General features: G+C 38.0%; 1 protein-coding gene across 5 annotated transcripts in view; it reads left to right on the top strand.

Moving 5' to 3' along the window:
* Nucleotides 1-16,008, top strand: part of ANKRD44 (ankyrin repeat domain 44) — a 329,006-nt gene that overhangs the window by 302,254 nt on the left and 10,744 nt on the right. For all 5 annotated transcript variants that reach the window (XM_059928405.1, XM_059928407.1, XM_059928406.1 and 2 more), the window contains exons 21-26: nt 287-404; nt 2,004-2,220; nt 5,581-5,668; nt 12,136-12,219; nt 13,237-13,382; nt 14,188-14,270. In XM_059928405.1, the coding sequence (XP_059784388.1) occupies nt 287-404; nt 2,004-2,220; nt 5,581-5,668; nt 12,136-12,219; nt 13,237-13,382; nt 14,188-14,270 (736 nt within the window). The remainder of the gene's footprint in view (nt 1-286; nt 405-2,003; nt 2,221-5,580; nt 5,669-12,135; nt 12,220-13,236; nt 13,383-14,187; nt 14,271-16,008) is intronic.

Below are 16,008 nucleotides of genomic sequence, written 5' to 3'. Positions count from 1 at the left end.
GGAATTCAAATGAACATTTTGAGGTGGAACCTTCCTGTGCCCCACCCGTATTGATCAGTCCGCTGCCACCATTCCATGTGGCCATTAGAGACCAGAGGCAGATAGCTTGTTCCAGGTAGCAGATAGCAAATTGGGGACACTCAGAAAATATCAAGCAATTGTCGAGAGGGGAGAGAGACTGAGAAAGAGAGAGACAGAGAGATGGAGAGAGGGAAATCCTCCCACTGGAAGTGATGAGTATTTTTTTAATCTTCTTTTTAAAAGCCTAATTTCCCTCTTTTCCTAGAACCCCGCTGATGCTTGCAGTAGCATATGGACACATTGATGCTGTTTCGTTGTTACTTGAAAAGGAGGCAAATGTGGATGCTGTTGACATCATGGGCTGCACAGCTTTACACAGAGGGGTATGTGTATTTTCCTCAGCTTTAGTCAAGCAATTTCATAGTGAGCTTGTTTCTTCTCCCCCTGCCCATATGAATTTTTAGTAAGAAAATTGTTTCCTGAGATAACCAATTAACCTCAGTCAGCCAAAAAAAAAATTACAAAATCTTTTGCAAAGGTAAAATAATGGCAGGTACTCTTAGGTCCCGCTCTTGAGTTGTCGCATTTGATTGTGATAATAGGTACATGAACACCTACTGTTGGTAGAATTGGTTCTTTCTGATTGCACGCACATCATAGGAAATTTGCAAAAATTTTTTAAAAGCACAAATAAGAAAATCATAATCGCTAGTAATCCCACCTCCTGGAGATAACCACTTTTTGGTGTATATATCAGCAATCTTTTTTTCTAAATATAGATTTGTTTTAAATTTTAAATTATTTATTTATTTATTTATTTTATTTATGGCTGTGTTAGGTCTTCGTTTCTGTGCGAGGGCTTTCTCTAGTTGCGGCAAGTGGAGACCACTCTTCATCGCGGTGCGCGGGCCTTTCACTGTCACGGCCTCTCTTGTTGGGGAGCACAGGCTCCAGACGCGCAGGCTCAGTAATTGTGGCTCACGGGCCTAGTTGCTCCGCGGCATGTGGGATCTTCCCAGACCAGGGCTCAAACCCATGTCCCCTGCATTGGCAGGCAGATTCTCAACCACTGCGCCACCAGGGAAGCCCTTAAATTTTAAAAAGAGAGAATACTGAAGATGCTATTCGGAACCTGCTTTTTTTTCTCTTAGTGTATCAAGTACCTTTTCCCATATCACTAAATGTTTTTCTGCCCTATCATTTTTCATCCTCCACTGTGTACAGGTGTCATAATCTATTCCAATGATTACCTAGTTTTGAGTAGCCATGCTATTTTTAATTGTTCTTTATACAACGTAGGCCCATTCCCCACCTGAAATATGTATCCTGCTGAAATATGTATCCTGTGGGTAATTCTTCATACACACCCTGCTGAACTGTTTTTTAAAGCATGTCAAATAATCCAAATGAAACAAAAGCAGAAATCAGAAAATTGCTATTTGAAGATGGTGCTGACCACCATGATCAATGAAAAGAAGAGGAACTATGAGTGGTTAACGCCATAATCATGGATCTTATTTCTTGGGTACTTCCTGCGGGCCACACAGCAGGCTGAGAGCCTTTACATATTTTATTAGTCCTCACAACAGGCTGTGAGGTCATTATTACTATCCCCATTTACAGGTGGGTAAAGTGAGGCATAGAGAGACAAATTGACGTGTCCAAGGTTTATAAGAGGGAACCAGAATTTAACTCACATCTTCCTGATTTTAAAGCTGATGCTTTCCACTATATCATGATTCCTTTCACGGTTATGTTTGGAGAGTCAAGAAACGTTTCTAAAACGCTGGTGTTCACACAGACCTTTCTGTTATGAATCCTGCTAGGTTGTCCTGCCTCTCTCCTCCCAAGTAGGATAGAGTCTGTTTCCCTTGAGACCCTGGCGTATGTCCACTTACTCTGAGCCCAGCCTCCCTTAGCCAACTGCTTCGCTTCCTGAGTCTTCTCAGATTTGTGTTGTGTTTTTCATTGCGACGCATCAGATTATGACAGGACATGAGGAATGTGTGCAAATGCTGCTGGAACAAGAAGTGTCGATTCTGTGTAAAGACTCCAGAGGGAGGACACCCTTGCACTATGCGGCTGCTCGGGGCCACGCCACGTGGCTGAGTGAGCTGCTGCAGATAGCACTTTCCGAGGAGGACTGTTCTTTCAAAGATAACCAGGGCTACACGCCGCTGCACTGGGCTTGTTACAACGGTGAGTTAACTGTCACTGGGCTGAATTCCATCAGACTTCCTGCCCCAACACCACTGTGATCTCAGAGGAGGTGGGAACAAAGCGTCAAGCTGTAAACCAGAGTTTCCAATCTTTCTGCATTCAGATACCTCAAAAAAGATACCTTTTTTTTTTTTTTTTTGATATTTTTCCCTCCGTGGCTACCATGATGCCATAATGGAGTGAAAATTCACTTTACCCTTTTTGTTGATCAATAACCTTTAACTCCTAATCAGGACTTCTGATGAACTGAAATAACCAGTTTTAATCAGGGTTTCTTCTCTATATGAGACAACCAGGGATCCTACAAGGAATTAAAATAATACAGCTAAAATCAACCAAAACAATATGATGTAATAATCTGTCACAACTGACAGCTGGTAGATGCATGATTTATCTTTCAGTATTTCCTTTTTGTGTCTCATAGTCCCCATTTATTTAGTTACACTTGCTACTTAGGAGATTTAAAAATTTGTGTTTCGCTTATTTGAGTACAAGAGTAAATGCATGCTAATTGTTACATTTCAAAAATACTGAGGCGTCTAAAGTAAAATTGTCTCCATTCCCAAACTTACCTTCTGATGTAATTTGGTGTTTATCTTTCATAATTTTCCCTTGAGGATGTAAATAAATACAGATGTATGTGCATCTATTTTTTTAAAACTAGAATCATGTAACAAATATCATTCTGTAACTCTTCTTGTTGTTGTGTACTTAACATTCTATTGCAGATATCCTTACAAGTCAATGTGTATCAGTATACATTGATCTTTTTAATAGTTGTGTATTTTATAGCAGACAGATAAATAGGTATAGACATGCATGAGTCTTGAGTGTGTATACCAGAATTTAATATTTATTCAGCCAGATCCCTGTTGATGAACACTCAAATTGTTTTCAGGTTTTTTTCCTATTACAAACAGTGCTGCAGTGTGTGTGTTCATATTATGGACCTTATATTCTGTCAGATAAGTTTCCAGAAGTAAAATTATTGATGAGGGCACGTATATTTTTTAATTTTAATAAATTATACCATATTACTTTGGTATATCATAATTTTTTACTCCACCAAATATGAATATAAAACTACTTTCCCAACCTTTTATCAGCCCAAAATGATATCATCTTTTTAATTTTTGTCAATCTGAAGGGCAGAAAAAAGGTATCTCATTTTAATTTGTGTTTCCTTGTCTAATAGTGTATTGATTTATGTATTTGCATTTCCTCTTCTGGAAATTACTTTTTCCATCTGTTGCTCATTTTTTTTTCCTATTGAGTTGTTTATCTTTTCTCACACATTTGTAGGAGCACCTTGTCTTAGGATATGAATCCTCTGTGTGTTATGTGTGTTGCAAACGTTTTCTGTCAATCTACAATTTGTCTTTGCTCCTTGTTGACGATGTCTTTTTCCATACAGAGATTTTTGAACTTTTATATAGTTGAATCTGTCAGATTTTTCCTTTATGGTACCTGGGTTTACAGTCTTGCTTAAGAAGGTCTCCTACCCCTAAGCGTACATGAATATTTTCCCATATATTTCTTATTCTGCTTCTGTTGTTTTATTTTTCCGTTTTCAATTCTTCTATTAAAATTTTCACTCAGAAACTATGATTATTGGGTCCACAAAGGTTTTATGGTGCTTTAACTGTATCAATTTAATACCTTTCGTTATGTTTTTATTACAGTCCTCCTTTTTTCATTGGTTCTGACCTCAATAAGAGTCAAATTCTCTACTTGTTCAACTTTGTTTTGCTCCCTCACTGCCATTGGAGGATTGTGATTTCTTTTTTAATTTACCTGCTCATGGGCGAGGTCTCCCTAACCCCCGTCAGAGTTAAGCTGTGAGAGCTATCTGGCACTGGAAAACCTACAGAAAGGGGAAGACGCAGTAAGAGTGTTGATTATAATGGCAGGTGGAAAACCTGCCACAATCCACATTTTCTCCCCTGGAGTTGGGTGGGGTAGGTATGGCAGGTCTCTCTGTTCTTAGGCCTCTCGAGGTACAAGCAGGGGAGGAGGAGCAGTTCTCTCCTAAACAATTCACCTTTCCAGTGCAGTCTTCCAGGTCTGAGGTTTAAGCTCCCCTCTCCCCAGAGTCTCCTTCACCGAGCACTTTGAAATACTGAAAGTCGTTCAAGGATCCCCAGTCCTACCTACATAGACCTTTAGATTGAGATTCATATAGTCTCTAAGAAATGGTTTGGGTATATGCTGCCCTAAGCTAGGTACTTTGGGGGAATTCATACTAATAAAGGGGTTGAAGCGTTTGGGACTGTTTGAGTGAGGGTTGGGTATAGTTGGAAAGCTAAACAGTATAACTTACATAAAGTTAGGGGATTTTTATATTCATTACTTCATATGCTTCTCCCTAAAAGCAGTTTCACCTTTTTTTCTTAATAGGTACAAGAAAGGTTTGATTTTATTTTAATACTTAAAATTGTCCAATCTATATCATTTTGGGGTAGATCGGAAGAGAACTCTAATTTAGCACTGAACCCAGCCGAGAAGAAGTTCCAGGGCAACAACCTATATTCCAAAGCCAAATAGCTTTACCTTCTTGCCTTAACAATTTAACATTGCTTTACAAACCTCATTTAGGTCCTTTATCAAGTAAAGCTCCCATCATCCTGTGACATCAATAGGGCAGGTATTCCTACTTTGAGTTTTTCTATGTAGGAAACTGAGGCTCACAGGTCACATAACAACTACGCTGATAGAGCTGGGGCCTAACTTAAATTCAGTTGACTTGAAAACTACCTGTCATCTTGTTGAAAATAATTATTCACATTCACTCATCTACTTATTAAAAAATACTTATCGGGTGCATACTATTTGCCAGGAACTGTTCTTGGTGCCATTTTAAATACTATATAGTGTTTTACAGTCAAAGCACTTTCACTGGCATTATCTTAAATACTATTTTCTATCACTCACATCTTCCCTTCCCTAGGGTGCATAATTACAAGTGAACCTATTCATATGGGTGAAAGGGAAACTTTCTATTATAAATATGGGCAAACTGAGGCATACCTGTGTTAGGCATCTATCTATTAAGAGCTGAGAGTAACATAGAATTATTCTGCTTATAAATGAGGTCTCTTCTCTTTCTCTCCACCAGACCATATGGCCTTCACTGTTTTATTTATTCATTATGTCTCAGAACACCTGTGAACATAGTTAATAACATTTTGACATTTGGTGAATTTTATTCCATGGAGAATGAATGTTCAGCTAATTCATGAAAATTCATAGGCCAGAATTCAATACTTAATGAAAAAAATAGATTGAATTAAACAAAGTTTCTTTCTTGGAAGCTCCCTAAATTCTTTTGATTCCTTGCAGGTAATGAAAACTGCATAGAAGTACTTTTGGAGCAAAAATGTTTTCGAAAATTTACTGGTAATCCCTTCACTCCACTGCACTGTGCAATGTAAGTAGAAATGCTGGAAGTTAATGGTGTTGCTTGAATTCTTTAAACTACACATAGAGAAATTGCCTTTTGGGGAAGGAAAAAAGGTTTTAGATTATAGATAAGACCAATATATTCCATTTCACTGCTAAAGGCAAATAGGTCTGATAGCAAAGTGCAGTCCATAATGTTAATGATTTTCTAGGAAATTTTTGTGGAGTGCCATGGTTCCAAGGTGGCTCACAGACCATCTAGGGAAACTGCAGGAAGGGGTGGACAGAGAAACACAGTACACACCTCATGAAGAGTTCTTCAGATGTACCTCACATCTGTCTGCCAAATTCTAAAAATAAGTTGGGGTTACCAACATATGCCTGTGGATGACTAGAAAGATATTCTATACCAGTAAGACTTTTCATATGTGGTAATTCTCCATTCTTCATAATGTTGAAATTCTTTTTTGGTAAACGTAATTTTTGCTCCAGTCTCATAGTGTGAACCATTATTTAGAGAATACAGTGACTTTGAGACAGACTTCCATGGTAAGCTTGGGGGGAACATGGTTACCTGGGCCTGTGTTCATCTGGGGGTCCATGTTCACCTGGGCAGTGATGGACAGCCTGGGGGCCCAAGACTTGGGAGTGCTTTGTCTTTGCCTCATCTCTGTGCTTCACATGAAGCTGGGTCATTTGATTAGAAAGATATTAGAGGTATAAAGTGGATCAAAAAAGAAGAGATAAGAGATTATGAGTAGGAGTGATTTTAAATCTGAAGAAACATGTCTTCTTCACTTTGTTGTATCTCCAAAACACCTAATATGATGCCTTGTGTAAGTGGCGTGCAGTAAACTCCTTCCTCGAAGTAGGGGGTTCTGAAGAAATGCTAGCGGTTACAGAGTGTGTGCCTTTAGAACTGTTACAATGATTAAAGAAGACTATTGAAGCAAACTTGATTTTACACTTCATGAAGCAGGCAGTCTCCACTCTCAAGAGTTCAAAGAGCTGCAAAGTGGGGCAGGAGACAGGAAGCTTTTACAGGATGAAAAATAGGGAACAAGGAAGAGCAGGAATAAAACCAGCTGATTGGCTGGGGTTACATATCTGGCTTTATTTGAGGTATCATAGGAATAGGGCAATCACCCACATAACTTGGTGCTCATGGACTGGCTACCTAGATGGTCTGACCTCTAGGCAGATGGAACATTTACAAGAACATGAAAACTAAAAGTTAAGTTTCGTTTTGCGGACGTGGTTTCTCAGGAGCAGCAGCACCTGACCTACTGAGGAAAGGTTAATGCAAGATCAATTTGACAGCCCCCCTTTTGATCAGCCTCTGGCCAAGCAAGAGGTTTGAGCAAAGATGGTGCTGTAAGTTATTCTCGGTTACCATTGCCTCTTTGTGTTTCGGTATATATTTCACCGGAAATGATATCAGATTCATCATTCCAGTTGGAGAAAGACCATTTGTTGACTGATTGATGGCTGCGTACACTCACCTAAAACCTTGAGAGAACACAACAGACCAGAGAGATAATTATTATTAATAATAGTAAAAGTATTCCTAAGGTTTGCAGGGCAATCTTAAGCCAGGGTCCCCATGAACCAAACCAGCTAGAATCAAATACGTCAAGAAGTGATCCCAAAGAGGGACCTACTTCTTTAAGCCAGTTGGTCTATTTATATATTTCTTGCGACTCTGTCTCCATTTCCCCAGAATTGTTTTTTCAGTGAGTTCGTTCCAGAGAAACTGAGGCATTAGCAATCAGAGGGAAGTTTCTGTAGGCAAAACCACAGGATCACCAGCATTGTAGCAAATCCAACAGGTTGGAGGTTAGATCAGCCCCCTTTGCAATGGCCTGACATATGTGAACAGTGATATATCTTTCCAGGCAAGGGCAAGGCAAAAGGTGGATAAAAAAATTGTAAAGACCTCCGTGGTGTAAGTATAAGGAAAAGGATGGCCAGAGAGGGGAAGAGGAATGGAAAGAAACATTCTTGATCCAACATCTTGGGAGGAAACAGTTTACTTCGGTGTTAGCTACTTCTGGTCAATTTGATTTTGAGGTCTCTGGCATTTGCCGAGGACTAGGTGTTAGGTGGAGCCTTCTTTAATTTTGAAATATGCACTCAAAGTTCAACACTTTATAATTTGGCAGCAGTGTCAGTGGTCAGGAGTACTTGGTAGGGTCTTTTCCATGAATCTCTCTTTTGCAAAAGCATCAGAGTAAAACAATTAACTGTCTACAGATGATAAAAGACTTAAAAATGCCTGTGGTTAAAGATCTGATGAGAGTTCATTATAATGGAATTAACAAGAAAATTTGGTTATTTCTGTGACACCCAACATTTAACTGGAATAACTGGATAACTGGAATTATGACTGATAACATTATACCAGGACATACCAGATTTTTAGGAATTTTATACAATTTCTGGAACACATATAGATAACATAGACCCCTACAAATATAACCTAAGAAGGTTAAACATCACTTCTTATTTGACAATGCTTCCTATGTAATTTAACATGTCAAATAAGCATAATTAGTTTAACATTTCTCTTTTGATAAGGGAAGAGAACAAATCTTTTGAGATATTCTAGGGGCCCTGTGGAAAAATCCCAAAGTTAGTTTAAGACTTTATTTAGAATTTGATTTTAGAAAGTTTATCAAAATATCAAAAGCTTTTAAAACGTTTGATCATATAGGATCATAGATCACTGTGAAACAATACTTAATTATCCATTTAACCAAAGTGACAGTTAAAGACTTTAAAGGTAAATACAGAACATTACATAGCAGTTAAAAACAAAAACAAACAGAAACCTTAGTTCTGTTAATATTGAGAAGACTGGTTTTTCTTAAGTAAGACCGGGTAAAGTCAGTGTGAAGCACAGTAAATTATTTTGGTGAAACACAAAATCTTTGCTTTTCAGGCAGATTATTTAAAAGGTAAAGAAAAACCTTTGTTTATAATTTCTTATTAAGAGCACACCAGTAATCTTTAAAAAAAAAAAAACTTTGTCTTTTTAACAGAAAACCAAATTCTAATTTTGCTTTACTGTACTTTTGATATTAAAACTCATTTTTTATGGTAGTGTATATATGGTAGTGTATATGGACATATATACACTACCAAATGTAAAATAGCCAGCTAGTGGGAAGCAGTCGCATAGCACAGGGAGATCAGCTCAGTGCTTTGTGACCAGCTAGAAGGGTGGGATAGGGAGGGTGGAGGGAGGGAGCCGCAAGAGGGAAGAGACATGGGGATGTATGTATATGTATAACTGATTCACTTCGTTATAAAGCAGAAACTAACACACCATTGTAAAGCAATTATACTCCAATAAAAACATTTAAAAAAAAAATAAAGAGGATCATAAAGATTAAAAAAAAAAAAAAAAACTCATGTTTTAAAAACTTAAGTCCATTCCAATCTTAGCCAACTCAACCACACATAAAACTCCTTTTCCAAGATTCCTTTCCACAAATCTTCTACAACTTTCTTACATCCAGTCAGATTTTGTCCTATTTTTCCCCTTTTTTCCAATTCTGGAATAACCAGTCATTTTACTTTAAGACAAAGTTACTTTCTCTTTTCCCTTACCAAAACAAAATAAAATGAACAAACGATAACAAAAATGTCCTTCATACGTTTTCTTATCCAAAAAATATATTCTACTTTTCTTACCGACTTTTCATATACAGTTGTTTTCTTTCACCCTTATTTCTAATTAGTTTTAATTGACTAAAATTATTAACCCTTAGAATCCTTAATTTTAAATCTTAAAACTAAGAAATAAGCAATTGTGGGCTGTGTTACAGTAGCACTCTGTGGATTGGCAAATTTATGAATACACTTCCTAATTTTTAAAGTATATTCTTCCTTATAGTAAATTTTTCAGCATGGCACAAAACATGTTTACTAATAGAACCAAATATCTTAGGTCCTCTGTAAAAGGAAGCCAAAAGTGGATAAACTTATGTTGAGTAAGTTTCAGTATTTTATCTTATTTGGAAATGATGTAGATATTCAATGAATATCCATTATTTAATTTATCTCAGTGTAGCTTTAAGGTTTCAACTTACCAAAAGCATTTTGGAAACTTTAAAGTAGACATACCATAAAGCATACTTGTTGAAAAGTTCATTTATAAACTTTTATCTTACTTACATCTATTTAATTTACAGTTCTTAACAATTATGTTTAGATTAGTCATGAAAATTTCATGAGACATTAAACAACTAACCATGATCTTAGGTTATTTTTCTTGCTGACAAATTCTGTAACAGAGATAACATGGGCTTACTTGACTTTTAGTAAACCTAGGTAGAATAAAAGTTGTATGTCTGCCTTATATTTAATTCTGATAAGTCTGAAGACATGCCTGTTTTAATTAAACCAAGGATTTGCATAAAACCTTCTAGGGCAATCTTTTTTCCAGTTTCCCTGTTAATTGCAAATGAGACACCAATCTCTGGTGTTTTGATGACCGTGCAACAGTGTTTTAGGTTTTTGCCCTTGGAATTGTTGCAGCTGTAAGGCCAGTAACTTTGAGAAGACTTTTGCTTATGGTCTTGTAGCCTTTTCAGAATGGAAAGGCAATTCAGGTAGAGGATTAATAGACCCTGGGTACTCAGGTAAAGGAGGGCAGAGGGGAGTAGTAGGGTCACATTTGTCTTATAGTCTTTTGTTTTAGGTACCTCTGCATCTTTAATTTTTCATTAGCCTTTTGCAATAAATCTTTCAGTAAGGCTATTTTGGAATCTTGAAGCCTTCTGGGGGCTTCTGCATACCAGTTAAAATAAGTATTCCATTCTGTTTATTGATTTGGGAACCCTTGCTTTCAAGTGCACTTCTTAAATGAATAATCTTGTCTAACTGGAACATAGAGCGTCTAGGACCACAGTTCTTAGACAAAATAAGCAGGTGTGCTGGAAGGTAGAGCGCTCAGTTTTTTGAAACTTGGGGATTTTATTTCTTTAGTCATGGCATGAATGTCTAAGAAAACACAAAACACACAATTTCTGGAATTTTCTGACCTATTGGTCAGAAATCAATAAGCCTGAGTTTCTTGGAGCCAAATTAATACCTAAGAGATGTGCTGCTGGGTTGGGGATTTTGTGGTGTTTTACAACGTACTTCATAGCATAGAAATTTTCTTGAGGTTTTTGGGTGACCTAGTGTCAATCTAAACCATTCCATTACCAACTTAACCCAGCACAGGAGAATTAGATTTAGGTGCAAGCTCTGTAATAGCTTTTCAGTGCTTGATCTGTGCCCACCAATTTTGAGGCTTTGGCTTCTGAGATTCTCATTAACTATAGATCTATTGCTCTTTTCACGAGAAGATTTCTTCATAGTGGCAGATGCTCTAATGGCTTTCAGTGGTCTAACTCGTGCCCACTGAGATTTTGATGTGCCATTGGTCAAGACAGTCTGAATCCCTTATCTTATTTCCCCATGTCCCCCAGTGGTTTATGCTATGGACCTACCTCGAGGTCCACGATGGTCCTTTGGCTGCTGCCCTCTGCGATGGACTCCCAATATAATTGTCCCAGAACCTTTCCAGGATCCCAGAAGCTCTCCGGGAACTTTAATAAACCCTTTCTTTTAATAATTTTTGGGTAAAGTTTGTTTGGATTGGAAAGCTGCACGCAAGTGAGCAGAGCTCATATCTAAGAGTGACTTACCCATGGCCCTCGATAATGACAAGAGGAACAATGAACTCAAAGGGTTCAGCAGGCACCTTGCCTGTGTGTCTTTCTTGCAGGCTGTTAGTAGTCAGCTTTGAATCTCATTCTCATCGGCAAAACTGTTAAAATGATTAAAGAAGACAATTTAGGTGATACAAAGTTTATTTAATAGTTCATCAGGCAGGCAGTTCTGATTTTTCTTTTTTTTTTTTAATTAATTTATTTATTTTTGGCTGCGTTGGGTCTTGATTGATGCACGCGGGCTTTCTCTAGTTGCAGAGAGTGGGGGCTACTCTTTGTTGTGGTGCGCGGGCTTCTCACCGCGGTGGCTTCTCTTGTTGCGGAGCACAGGCTCTAGGCACACGGGCTCAGTAGTTGTGGCACGTGGGCTTCAGTAGTTGTGGCTCACGGGCTCTAGAGTGCAGGCTCAGTAGTTGTGGCGCACGGGCTTAGTTGCTCCGCGGCATGTGGGATCTTCCCGGACCAGGGCTCGAACCCGTGTCCCCTGCATTGGCAGGCGGATTCTCAACCACTGCGCCATCAGGGAAGTCCAGTTCTGAGAATTCTTGAGAGTAGAGACTACCCACTTCATAATGTGTTAGAGAAAGTTTATTTGTATGACCTAAATTGTCTTCTTTAATCGTAAATTAAACACAGACCACAGATATTTGCATCAGATTTTTTTAATGTGTCAGATTATTAAACATATAGTGCATAGGAAGATGGAGTAGGAGGGGATATGTAATTTTTTAGAGAGCAAGATTTTAAAATTTGAAATCTATTTTCATTTTAGAATAAATGATCATGAGAATTGTGCATCATTGCTACTTGGGGCCATAGATTCCAGTATTGTCAATTGTAGAGATGACAAAGGCAGGTAAGTGATCCCAGGATGGCATGGCTCTTGTCTTGAATCTTAGTCTGCTTTGTGGTTGCAGAGTGGCCAAACATCTATGTTTTTTAATTGAAAAAGTAATACAAAAGCATGGTTTTAAAAAATTAAGTATAATAAACGATATATAATTTAAAGAAATTACCCTCTTAGCCCAGAAACCCCAGCCTCTTCCACTGAGAAATCCACTTTGAACTGTTCTTTCTAAATTTTTATATTCTCCCAAATATTTTCTATACATAGCTACAAAAATATATAAAAATATATATGCTTCTATTCTTTTTATGCAAATGAGAACATGCTATAGAAATGCTCTGCTTTTAGCATATCTTGGAGATCTTTCCATACCAGAACATGTATATTTACCATATTCTTTTTAAAGCTGCATATTATTTCATTGACTGGATATGTTATAATTTAATCAGCCTGTTCTGCTTTGAAGAATATTTGGTTGTTTCAAAATTTTGGTATTTTAAAGAGTGGTGCAGTGAACAGTCTAGTACATTTGTCTGTTCACGTGACCAAGTGTATCTGGGAGATAAAGTCCTAGAAGTGGAATTTTTTTGGTTCAAAGGTCATAGTGTTTAATTTTGATAAATCATGCCAAATTGTCCTCCCAAAGAAATCAACTATTCACATTAAATGATGTAGGCTTTTTAAAAAATAGCCAGTTGTTTACACATTTAAAGCTTAATTTTGGAAGTATGTTTATCAAAGATGAGAGAGAAGTCACTGGAACTCAAGATTGAAGGGTCAGTAAAGATGCTAATTTTATTATCAGGGCCACTTCCTACACCCCCCAAAACTAGTGGTGCCGTTCACATCGGTGACACTTCAGTGTCCACCCGGAATGGCCTTTGGGGGAACCTGATCACCACTTCTGTAAGCTGATAAGTTTTAAATCCCTAAGATGATACCACGCACATGTTTCTCAGGCATATATAGAAAGAGAGTGTGTTAAGTTTACAGGAAGTTAAAATCGTACTTGTTTTAAATCGTTAGGACACCACTTCATGCAGCAGCATTTGCTGATCACGTGGAGTGCTTGCAGCTTCTTCTGAGACACAACGCTCAAGTGAATGCAACAGACAATTCAGGGAAAACAGCACTGATGATGGCTGCTGAGAACGGGCAGGCCAGCGCTGTGGGTACGTGCTTGACTTGTGGACTTCGAGTTTATGCCTATCCAAAACCAGAGGCATGTAAAATCGAGCAGTTGGTCATCCTCTTGGTTTATACATGTGAAAAAAGACCAGCGTTTTATTTAGGCCACCTCATCTCCCTGCTAGTCATCTTCAGTCCCCTGTTAACTTGGTTATTGAGGGACTTTGTCAAACCGAGCCAACCTTTCCGCGGTGAAATCTCTCAACATTTAGAAACCAAATAGAACAACAGGATCATTTTATCTGCAAATAACAAAATTGTAAAGGGAATTAAAATTAATGCCTATGGACCTTGGATTTGAATAGAACAGCTATGGCAATAAATTGCTCCTTTTTTCTTTAATAATATTAAATATGATTTTGTGAGCTGTACAAATTTTTTAAATAAATAAATTTATTTATTTATTTATTTATTTATTTATTTTTGGCTGTATTGGGTCTTCGTTTCTGTGCGAGGGCTTTCTCTAGTTGCGACGAGCGGGGGCCACTCTTCGTCGCGGTGCGCGGGCCTCTCACTATCGCGGCCTCTCTTGTTGCAGAGCACAGCTCCAGACCCGCAGGCTCAGTAGTTGTGGCTCACAGGCCCAGTTGCTCCGCGGCATGTGGGATCTTCCCAGACCAGGGCTCGAACCCGTGTCCCCTGCATTGGCAGGCAGATTCGCAACCACTGCGCCACCAGGGAAGCCCGAGCTGTACAAATTTAAATGTGTTATTGTTTTGGTAGTAACTTCTCCAAAATGCATGTAATTAACATGTAGTCTGAGTAACTTTCTTTTGGCTTTTTCTGCAGATATTTTGGTGAACAGTGCCCAGGCTGACCTGACTGTAAAGGATAAGGACTTGAACACACCCTTACATTTGGCTAGTAGTAAAGTATGTAAATGAATTTGAAACACTGTTATTTAGTATAATAATAATAATGATAATAACAGTAATACCTAAATCTATCTATCTCAGAAGTGTGTATCCTGGCTCTTAATTAAGATGTCTGTTGTCACTCTCAGTGGAACTGAAGGAGGGAAGCAAAGGGCAGATGCACACAAGGGTTGAGGGGCTATGCCTTTCATGGCATTTGCCACTTGAAGTCTTGCCACAGTCTGGCTTGATGCTGCCACTGTATCTGTCTTCATGGTTGTGGCACCACATTTTGCTTTTAAACACAGGTTAGGAGCTCAGTTATCAGTTCCACATGCTTTCATTTTGTTCCACGTGAAGACATTGTAATAACACAGCCAAAAAATACTCTCCTATGAGGCAAATAAATGTACTCATGTATGCTTCTATTCTCCCCTTTTTTCTGGTGCATAGTTCAATGCAAAGAATGTGCTTGTTTTTTTCAATAGCATCGTGTTCACATATAGCTCAAGGTTCCTGCTTCTGTAGAAGATAAATGTATGATTTTATGAGAGTGGGATCATACTGTTTGACAACCTGCTTTTGTTACTGAATCATATATTATGAATATCTTTCTTTTAGACATCATATATTATAATGTTTTAGAAGATGTGTGGTATTCTGCCTTAGGGCTGTGCCATCCTTTATTCAACCCATCCCCTATTGTTAAACATTCACTTGTTTTCAAATATATGCTGCTATAAATAATGCTAAGTGTAGATAATAATAATCTAAATAAATTCCTATATGTGAAATAAGTGAGTCTAAGGCTATGAACATTTTTAAGACCAAATTGCCCCATAATAAGGTTACAACCATTTACCCTCCGCCAGCAGTACATCAGAATGAAAACTCCATGGACACTTCTAAAATTACCTTTGTAAGTGTCTCTCTTATAAGGCATTATAGTATGATGCCAGTTATCACCAGTGATGGTGGTTTGTTTCAATATAGTTGTAGTATTAAAGGTGTTATCTATACCCAGTGGTACCAGAAGTCTCAGCTATTCCTTTCATTGGTTGCATTTTCTCATTTCATGCTCTGAGAAGCCTTTGGAAACCACAAAAAGTGCTCAGGTTCATGAAATTCATTTCAAGGTTTGTGTTTTTGTGAGTATAAGTACAGTGCTTTCCAGACTTTATTGTGCAAATGAATTGCCTGAGGATCTGGTTAAAGTACAAATTCTAATTTAGGAGGGCTGGATGGGAGCCTGAGATTCAACATTTCTAAGTCCCAGGTGAAGAAGCTCATGTTGCTGGTCTGTGGGCCACATTTCGAGTATCCAGGGTTTAAGAAGTGGCGACCCCTTAACAGGGCACTAGGCCTGAAATTGTGAAAGTGTCTCTGATTCATCAGTTGATTTTTTAAAAATTATCAACCATCATTAGTCATAAGATACAGAGGTATCTTCTGGATGAGGAAGAAAAGAATGACCTTTCCTGAAAAAGATTCTCTTCATAATATAAGGCAGCCAGTGATGATGAATGATACAGATAACAGATACAATGGGAATTCCAGTGAGAGGATCACTGAGGTGGTATTTGAAGGCTTGAGGAAGGATATGGGACTTGACTTGTGTTTAAAAAGCATTGTTGAAGAATTTAAAGGACACTCCTAATTCTACTCTCTGTTTACCAGCTGCCCTAGCTGAGCTAGCTTCTGCTTCAGCTCTCTGGACATTAATTCTAAAAGTTATCGTAGAAATAACAATATTTTA

The sequence above is a fragment of the Balaenoptera ricei genome, chromosome 7 (assembly GCF_028023285.1).
Source record: "Balaenoptera ricei isolate mBalRic1 chromosome 7, mBalRic1.hap2, whole genome shotgun sequence".
NCBI lineage: Eukaryota > Metazoa > Chordata > Mammalia > Artiodactyla > Balaenopteridae > Balaenoptera > Balaenoptera ricei.
This window is presented reverse-complemented; position numbering and strand designations above follow the sequence as displayed.